A 9,844-nucleotide genomic window follows, 5' to 3' on the forward strand; every position below is an offset into this window, starting at 1 on the left:
CAAGAAAACTCTATGGACAAAGACAACATGCATATAAAAGTTATGACGCTGGAAGATGAGCCCCTCAGGTCCAATACTTTGGCCCCTCAGAAATATCAACAACCTCAGATATGCAGATGACACAACCTTGATGGCAGAAAGTGAGGAGGAATTAAAGAACCTTTTAATGAGGGTGAAAGAGGAGAGCGCAAAATATGGTCTGAAGCCCAACATCAAAAAAACCAAGATCATGGCCACTGGTCCCATCACCTCCTGGCAAATAGAAGGGGAAGAAATGGAGGCAGTGAGAGATTTTACTTTCTTGGGCTCCTTGATCACTGCAGATGGTGACAGCAGTCACGAAATTCAAAGACGCCTGCTTCTTGGGAGAAAAGCAATGACAAACCTAGACAGCATCTTAAAAAGCAGAGACATCACCTTGCCTACAAAGGTCCGTATAGTTAAAGCTATGGTTTTCCCAGTAGTGATGTATGGAAGTGAGAGCTGGACCATAAAGAAGGCCGATCGCCGAAGAATTGATGCTTTTGAATTATGGTGCTGGAGGAGACTCTTAAGAGTCCCATGGACTGCAAGAAGATCAAACCTATCCATTCTGAAGGAAATCAGCCCTGAGTGCTCACTGGAAGGACAGATCGTGAAGCTGAGGCTCCAATACTTTGGCCACCTCATGAGAAGAGAAGAATCCTTGGAAAAGACCTTGATGTTGGGAAAGATGGAGGGCACTAGGAGAAGGGGACGACAGAGGACGAGATGGTTGGACAGTGTTCTCGAAGCTACGAACATGAGTTTGACAAAACTGCGGGAGGACAGGAGTGCCTGGCGTGCTGTGGTCCATGGGGTCACGAAGGGTCGGACGCGACTAAACAACAACAGGGGAATTCATTGGAGAGCGCATGGCTCTCTTTTGGGCGCCAGTCAGTGCTTGGAAAAATAAAATCTTTATGTGATATGTCTGTGCATGCGCAGGGACCACCGTTCTATTTTCACTTCCCCAGCGTATTTCCATTCAAGGCTGCGCCCACTCCTATTTATACACATGCAAATATTAACTTATAGACGCACATCCATGGCGACCAAGCAGCATCCGAAGAGGAGGCGGGTTTAAAGCCGACACATCCGCCCCTGCGTTTAAGTTGTTGCCCATCTTTTAAAACCTGTGCCTATAGAGGATATTTCTGCGCCTGCGCTTTGTCATCCCTCTCCCGCTATCTGTAGCCCCTCCGCGGGCAGTTACAGTATTATCCTCTGTACTGTACTTCCCATGCACAGAGAACGTATGCGCTTGCGCAAGAGAATTCTCTGGGTACAGTGGGCAGGGAGCTACAGCCTTACATTCATGATGGAGGTGGGGAGAAGAGTAAAGGCGCCTGCGCAGTAAGCTCGGTTTTCTCGCACCCGTTGGGGGAAAGCAACATTGGAGCTTCTGCGCATGTGCCTTTGGCTCACCCGCGTTCTCTAGGCGCAGGGACGAGTCTGCGCTTGCGCGGCCACTCACACACGCGCACAGGAGTAGGCGAGGGGGCGGGAGGAAGAAAAAGTCCCCAGTGCGCATGCGTAATTCGATTCTACTATCCCTCTGGTGGTGGCCGCGGGAAAGGAGATAAAAACCAATGCGCGCCTGCGCCCAACCAGCTTTCCCCTCGCCAGAACCAGGAGGCGGCGGCGGCGGCAGAGGAGGCGGAGGCTCTCGCTGTGTGGAGATAGCGTGAGGGGAGCCCAGGCTCTGCCGCCACCCCGTCTTCTCCCACGCATAGGAAGACCTAGGAGAAGGAGGAGCAGCGGCAGCTCCAGCTAAGCCCGGTCTGAGGCGAGGCTGCGCGGCTGCTCTGCTCAGTCCTTGCCTACCTATCTCTCCCCTCTATTTCCCCGCCTCTTCTCGCTCCCAACATGTCGGCGCCGCCGGCCAAAGTCAGCAAGAAGGAGCTCAACTCCAACCACGACGGGGCCGACGAGATCTCAGGTGCGTGTGCCGGAGACGGGGGTGAAAGGGGGGCTTGTGTGGCGCGCGGGAATGGCGGGCGGGACCCGGAGGTGGGAGGGAAGAGATGCACACGCCGAATCTCTTCTCCTTTACCCCCTCCGCAGCCGCCATCTTCTCCAGCAGCAGCAGCCGCCACCGGAGGCGCGAAGGGAAGCGCGCCTTCGAAGCGTGGGGGGGGGGGCTCGCTCGTGTGGGCCGGATGTGCAGGCCGCGGCGGCGGCTGCGTCCAAGCGAGGGAGGGAGGCCATGTTAAAGCGCCCCTTTTGTCTCCCGCGCGGCGCGCTCTCGCCCGCTCGCTCTCCTTGCGCCCTTGGCTGCTTTCTTCTTCTTCTCGCCTCTCTGGCGGCGGCAACAACATCAGAAGGCCTCGTTCTTCGCTTCCAATCCCTTTTATGTCGCTTCCTCGCACACAGAGAATATATCTTCCCCGGCCGCGCTCCAACTGTGCTTTCTTTCTTTCTTTCCCGCCCCCCGCTTTTGCTTGCCGCCATGATTGCCTTCCCTGCAACGCATGGCTTATGCCTTGCAGCAGCTCGGAAATAGGTTTTGTACTTCATAGGCGGAGGAGGATTGGGGCGCGTTTTGTGGGTGTCCTTTTTACTACAAAGCGGCGGCTTCCCTCCTGCAGTTTGAGGGGTCGCAACTTCCCACCACGTGCAGCTGTGCCATGGTGGCTTCGGCGGCTCAGATCAAACCCCGAAAGCCGTGGCTTGATCTCCGCCCCCGAATCGTTTATACTGTATATGTAAATACGCACCTACAGATGCCCAACGCCAGATTTCTTTAAAAAATGAATTCACGCACCTACAGATGCCCAACGCCAGATTTCTTTAAAAAATGAATTCATGTTTTCATTGTATTGGAGAGAAACGGGGCACTCCCCTTTTAAACGATGCTGTTGGAAAAAGGAAACCCACAATTGTCTGGCAGGGACCAACCTTCAAAAGAGTGCCCAGCTTCCGTTACTCTGCCGCACGTGTTGCTTCTACCGCCGTCTGTAGCCGCCTTTTTTTAAAAAAAGATTTTCTTGCTGGAATGAGTTTTAAGGTGATCCTGCTTTCGTTGCCTGCAGTTGCACGCCAGCAAGCCACGCTGCACATAGAGCATGTGCAGAATTCATTGTGCCATGTTCCAAAGGAATGGGGCCTGGAATAGCAGGCTTCCTTATGCCAAAGGGAGGAGGGGATTCCCCTCATCCCAGGTTTTGGAAAGCCCATTTGTCTCCAAATAATGCAGGCTAGACTAAGAGGTCCGTGGAATCCCGCCTTCTGGGTTTTTAAATAGACTACTTCCCACTCTTTCAGCTATCTGAAAGCACACTAGAAATAAGCATTGTTTCTTCTAAGGAAACATCGTGTGGCGTGTTCACTTGCTCAACAGGGGTTTTTATTGCCTTAAAAATGGTAATCCAGGAAATTAATGTGTTCTCAGGTGTGCTCTTTATTACATAGCTTTTTTTCAGTTAAATAAAACTGATGGGTTGTATAGTTCAACAACTTGTGGATCTATATAAAGTGCCATGAACATTCTTAAAGTATACTGGCATTATGATGGGCCAGATGAGAGATGTAGAAGCAAAGTCCGTCTTATGGGTCACACTAGGTGAGAATAGTTGCAAGATTAGAAGTATAGATTAAAAACAATCTTGTGAATACTTGGGAGCAGTTCTTTTCACCCACAGACCCTGTGGGGCTCAGATTTTGGATCAAATTCTTCCAGGACAGTAGTGTGTGAATTTATACTTAGGAATAAGTTTGTCTATTTCAATGTGCATAAATTTGGAGCGTAAGAACGTAAATGGAATGTTTTCTTGTTAAAATGCATGTTCAGTGTATGGGGGAGAAAGTGTGCGCAAATGAATACACAGTCAAAAGCAAAGCAGATCAAGAAACAATACAGATCAAAATTCCATCCACAGTATTGAGAACAAGCATTACATGTGTTTATTGTGTTGCTAATTAGAATCTGACTTGAGGCACTTTTTTTTCCAGACAAAGAGCAACAGGAAGCAATTGAACATATTGATGAAGTACAGAATGAAATAGACAGGTAACTCAGATGGTGTTATATGTTTATTCAGAATACATTAACAAGCACCTTAACCCGTATGTAATATAATAATGTAGGTTTACCAAACAATGTACTGTAGCTGATAAAAGCTTTTTGTCTTCTATTTAATAATTTGCTTATAAAGAGTTGTAATATAGGGCAGCTGGAATGTACTTCAGAACTTGAAAACATGAGCTGTGCTTATTTGATTTCATCTATTAAATACAAAAGTTGAAAACGAAACTGCTGGTAGCAGTAAGAAGTTTGTATATTTTGGACAGAGATTTTCCTAAGTGATGTGAGTCAGTGCTGCTTAATAAAATGCCAGCCATGGGTGTGGAAGGGGAAGGAAATCAAGCCCCCCGCTCACCCCCAGTACCGAGAGATGCAACCTGCAAATTGCACACATTCTCCTCCTTTCTGGATTTTACAAAGAGTATTCATGGTATTTCTTAAGTGTGAAACAATGCACCTGGTTCATAGGGGTTGGAAAATGAATGGAGGTTAATTTGTTTCATTTTTCATTCCTTGCATGCATACCTACTGTCAGCAATCACATGTGGGGCAAACTGAGTTTTCTGAGTGGCCTTTCTCAGCCTTGGGTCCCCAGATGTTAATGAACTACAACTCCTATCATCCTTGCTCACAGGTCGAGATGGCTAGGAATGATGGGGGTTGTAGTCCAACTACATCTATGGACCCAAGGTTGAGAAAGGCTGAAGCAGAGAATTTAGAACCAATGTTAAAATTGAGATCTATATAGGAGATGCTGTGCAATATGGTAATAGGTGATTTGATTCAATCAATGCCACTTGAGAATGTTTACTGCTATACAATTAGGACTGAATTCATCATCATTCAGATACAGTGGTACCTCTGGTTACAAACTTAATTTGTTCTGGAGGTCTGTTCTTAATCCGAAACCATTCTTAACATGAGGTACACATTCGCTAATGGGGCCTCCCGCTGCTGCTGCTGCTGCGCACAACTTCAATCACATCCCAGGGCAAAGTTTGCAACTAGGGGTGGTATCTACTTTTGGGTTAGTGGAGCTCATTACCCAAAGCTATTCAAAGGACGTCCTCCTTGTAACATGAGGTTCTGTATTGGGCTCTGATCTGGAAGGATAGATAGATTGTTGCTTATTTGGGCAAAAAACATCACCCTTATTTAACAGTGTGTCAAAGACCTGGTCCCATTGGTTTCAGATTAAATTTTCAGGTTGTTCGAGATTGAAATAAACTAATCCTGCTATTTAGTGTTCTATATGTCATGCTGTTTTGATACTTAGCCCTACACTTTGGATCTCCCATTTTGTTTGGATCTTGTCTTTGCTATAGACTGAATGAACAAGCCAGTGAGGAAATTTTGAAAGTAGAACAAAAGTACAATAAACTCCGCCAACCATTCTTCCAGAAGAGGTCAGAATTGATCGCCAAAATCCCGAACTTTTGGGTAACAACATTTGTCAACCACCCACAAGGTATGTTAAAGTGCTATACATTCTAAATATTTATTTTATAAATTAATTTGTACTAATTTCTCAAAGTGACTTGCGATACTGATTGATGTTTACTTAGATTTTATTAATTATCTTTTCTATGTTTTTAGCTTGTTCTGTTTTATCTTTGTAAGCCACCTGGACTGGGAAAAAGGCAGATATAACAAAAGATAATAACAGTAACAACAAGATGACAGCCTATGAAAAACAATGCAGAAGAACTCTTTCTTTAATGCAAAACCTGTTATTCAAATTCCTAAACATTGGCTTTCTTTTGTATTATTTGGCTATATTGAGCAGTGTTGTTGAGGTGAAAGCACAGCTTCCATCAGTGGAATTTCTGAAAAAGTTCCTGGTGGGGAGGAGACTGTGGCAGGGAGGGGTTTGTTGTCGGATGCAGCCCACTTCACTTTAGCTTCAGGCCTCAGCATTCTATAAAAACAAGTCAGAAATAATTTATTAGAACTGAGTTTATATTAGTTGATTTCCTGTACAGTATGTGGATGAAGTTGGAGAACCCGACAGCAATATATGTTTCAGAGCAGGTTAGGAAATGAAATTCTGTAGGGTGGTGGTGCTTCTGCTGATGAATACGTAAAACACACATGTGATGGAAACTTTGTAATTCTCTGATAGTATCTGCACTGTTGGGAGAAGAAGATGAAGAAGCGCTGCATTATTTGACCAGGGTGGAGGTGACGGAGTTTGAAGACATCAAATCAGGTTACAGAATAGATTTTGTAAGTAAAGGTGTGCTGCACCTTCGTTACCACGTTTGTGGATGGCTGGAAGAACAGCCTGGTGCTCCCTGAGGCCGTTCTTTGAAATATCTATGCCATGTAGTGGTACTGACGTTCTTACGTTCTCTTGACTGCAGTATTTTGATGAGAATCCATATTTTGAAAACAAGATGCTCTCCAAAGAGTTTCATCTGAATGAGACTGGGGACCCATCATCAAAATCAAGTGAAATCAAATGGAAATCTGGAAAGGTATGTAGCTGCAGATTTCTTTGAATCCCTGTTGGTTTTGTGGGATAGTTGATCCCAGACTCGCTTTCCTCCTTGCATGGGTGAAAGAAAGCATGGTTGCATCTGATGGATTTTAGGTGATCCGGTGTTTCAGGGGATGGAATTCATGAGCTCCTGAGATTGCTGTGAGAACTTTTGGAAGCAAATAATACATGTGGATGCCAACCTATGGGTTATATCCAGTATTACCGTAGTTATACTTTAAGTAGAACCATTGAAATGAATGAACACTATTCATTTAGGTGCATTCCATTTGTCTACTGTGAGTACAACTTAGTTGGGCACAACCCTTTTGTATAGTGTGAAGGGAGGTGGTTTGCAAAACAGTATGGTACTGCTGGGAGATGGAAAAGGGACAAACATATAAAGATATTAAAAACTAATTGTTTTAGTTTATTTATCAATTTATTCAATCTTTATCCTGCTCTTCCTCCTGGGAGCACAGTGACATACATAGTTCCTCCCTTGTGTCCTCACAACAATCTTGTGAAGAAGGTTAGGCTGTGAGAGTGACTGACCTAAGGTCACCCATTCAGTGTCATGACTGAGTATCTGAACCTGAATGTAATCAGGTTGGCTCTGAGCAACCCCATAAAAATAATAGAGGAGGCTTAGAAGTCGGATTTTAGTAACTCAGTTGTTATGTCTTCTGTGGCCTAAAATTGTCTGAAGATTCATATTAGATGCAAATCTGTTCGCATCTTTCCTCTCTCCCCTCCACACCCAGCCAGTGTTTTAATGGAGAGAACCAGAAATAACAAAGAAACTGGAATGGCCTCGTTCACCACCTTCTTTAGTATGGCAGGTATCAGGAACATGTGGGCCCCTCTTGCCTGGGATGTTTCCCTGAGCTAGGATGATTCCACTTGCTTGCCTGAATGGAAAGGGAGGTGTGTTTGTAGAAACCTCTAATTTTGTGTTGCTGGTATGTGGCCTGCTGAAAAAGTACAGTTGTGGCCATGGGATATTCCTAATGAAAAGCTGTGTTTCATTCAACAATCTGGAATTCTCTGCCATGTGAGAGTGTTGCCTCATATCTACACCATGTAAAGAACCCTTAAGGGTACTGAGAGATGGGAGATCCTTAACAAACTACAGTTCTCAGGGTTCTTTATGAGGAAGCCTTGACTGTTAAAGTGCTGTGCAAGTAGAACTACTTCAGAATGGACAGTTCATCTGTACCATCTGAGGGCCCTTAATCTTGTGCTCCTAAATGATGTTTTCTCTGAATTTGGTGAGGAATATCAAAAGCAGTTTGATGCTGCTGCTCCATAATCTTGTTCAGTAAGTGGCCCAGTGCTTTACAGTTTCTGAATAAAGATGATGGATTAGCAAACTCCTAAATTAAACTGAATATCTTTTCAATGGAAAGACTCACTTTCAGAATGAAGTTTTGATGTTTCTGTTGGCTTTTTTGTGTGTAAGGATCTCACAAAGCGCTCAAGTCAGTCACAAAACAAGGCCAGCAGAAAGAGGCAGCATGAAGAACCGGAGAGCTTCTTCACCTGGTTCACTGACCATTCTGATGCTGGTGCCGATGAACTAGGCGAGGTCATTAAAGATGACATCTGGCCGAACCCATTACAGTACTACTTGGTAAGAGTCTTTAAATGAGTTTGCATCATGCTTCTAGGAGTGGGGGAAGTTGAGTAATTTAAGATAAACATGCTAAAGTTTTATTGTTCTTCAAATAAGGTTCCTGATATGGATGATGAAGAAGGTGAGGGAGAGGAAGATGACGATGATGAGGAAGAAGGCTTGGAGGACATTGATGAGGAAGGTGACGAAGATGAGGGCGAAGAAGATGAAGATGATGACGAGGGAGAAGAAGGAGAGGTTGGAATGACACTTGCCATTTAGCAATGGCTTGTAAATAGGCTTAGGAAGAGTAAAACCAGTCATCTTTGCCATGGCATCTTCTCTGCATGCCGTAGTCTTGAGTGACTTGGGTTAAGTAGCTGTGTAATTTGAAGGATCATGTGGAAGATCAGTGTTTTGAACAGTACAGGAGCAGAAGCTATGTCCAGCTATGTTTATTGGGACAGGCCCCTTAGCAAGCATTGTCAGGGATAGCAGCTTTGCTTTGTGGTGTCTTAAGTAGAGCAGAAAAGAGTGTGGTAGAGCCTCTCCTGAAAAGTAAAAGTGGGGAGGGAATGGATGGTATGAAATTTGGATTCTTGTGATGATTACTTAGCAGTGTGTTTAAATGTTTCATTTCTTTCAACAGGAGGATGAAGGAGAAGATGACTGAACACTGACAGATTCCAACCACCCTCTTTCCTCCCAATTTCCCCCATCTCCAGTCCCTGGGAGCAAGTTGCTGTCTATTCCCCCCCATCCCTTTCGTGCTCAGTCGCCTTGTTCTCCTGAGGTCTTTTTTTCCTCTCTTCTTCACCATGGTTCACAAATAATTTTGCAGAAAATATCAAGCAGCATTTGGTGGAAATTAAATCTTTACTCATTTTGTTACCCTGCCCACTTCCTCTTTTTAAACAAAACAAAACAAAAACTTTAATAAAATCAACACACTGTTCTGTGGGGAAGAGCCTTCTCCTCCCTTCACTCTGCTGGAAGCTGAAGAGTGCTAGGCCCCAGTGTAGTAGTGCATAGAATCTAGCTTTTTCCTCCTTTCTCTGTATATTGGGCTCAGAGATTACACTGTGTCTCTATGTGAATATGGACAGCATTTACCAACATGTATCTGTCTACTTCTATAGACAATGTAAGCAAGGGTGGGGTTCAGATGTCTGAATGTAAGCAAGGGTGGGTTAAAGGGGGATTTGAACAAAACAATACGTCTCCTTTGGCATGTTTAATCCCAATAAACATCCTTGCAGTTTAAAATATGACACTTAGGAGATTTTTTTTAATCACAGTTGAGCCCTGCCACTTGATGGAGAATCAGCAGAACCTGTAGAACTTTATTTGGAATTTACATTCTCTATTGTAATTTTGTTCTTTGTTTTGTTTTTTCAAAAGAATTTTGTTTTACTGGAAAAAGAAAGTTGCTCAGTTCTGAATGTTAAAAAGTGTACAAGTTGCTTTGTTACAATAAAACTTAATGTGTACACAAGGGGGCTGATAGTCTTCACTGGAAAAATGAAATAAAAACATGTCCGACCCCACCACTTTAGTTTGCTTTCTCAGTATGGGAGTTAGTACCATTAGGACTAATCAATATTACATTGATGGGAAGAAAACTCTTAAAAAGTAAGTTATGTGATTAGCAACATAGCAGTTTTCCTTTTTTGAAACAAGCCCCTCGTGCAGACTTTTGAAAACA

The 9,844-nt window shown here is 44.2% G+C and overlaps 1 protein-coding gene across 2 annotated transcripts; it reads left to right on the top strand.

Annotated features, from left to right (window-relative positions):
* Positions 1-1,620: 1,620 nt before the first annotated feature.
* SET (SET nuclear proto-oncogene) lies at positions 1,621-9,634 on the top strand. Of its 2 annotated transcripts, none has more exons than XM_035113294.2 (8): positions 1,621-1,960; positions 3,973-4,030; positions 5,371-5,513; positions 6,168-6,271; positions 6,409-6,522; positions 7,987-8,157; positions 8,257-8,341; positions 8,789-9,634. In XM_035113294.2, exons 1-8 carry the CDS (start codon positions 1,888-1,890, stop codon positions 8,794-8,796), a joined length of 756 nt encoding a protein of 251 aa, XP_034969185.1. In that variant the 5' UTR covers positions 1,621-1,887; the 3' UTR covers positions 8,797-9,634. The 2 variants fall into 2 exon arrangements, with proteins under 2 accessions (XP_034969185.1, XP_034969184.1); XM_035113293.2 differs by having other exon boundaries at positions 1,624-1,960; positions 8,257-8,397.
* The last annotated feature ends 210 nt before the right edge of the window (positions 9,635-9,844 follow it).

Source organism: Zootoca vivipara, chromosome Z, assembly GCF_963506605.1.
Source record: "Zootoca vivipara chromosome Z, rZooViv1.1, whole genome shotgun sequence".
Classification (NCBI taxonomy): domain Eukaryota; kingdom Metazoa; phylum Chordata; class Lepidosauria; order Squamata; family Lacertidae; genus Zootoca; species Zootoca vivipara.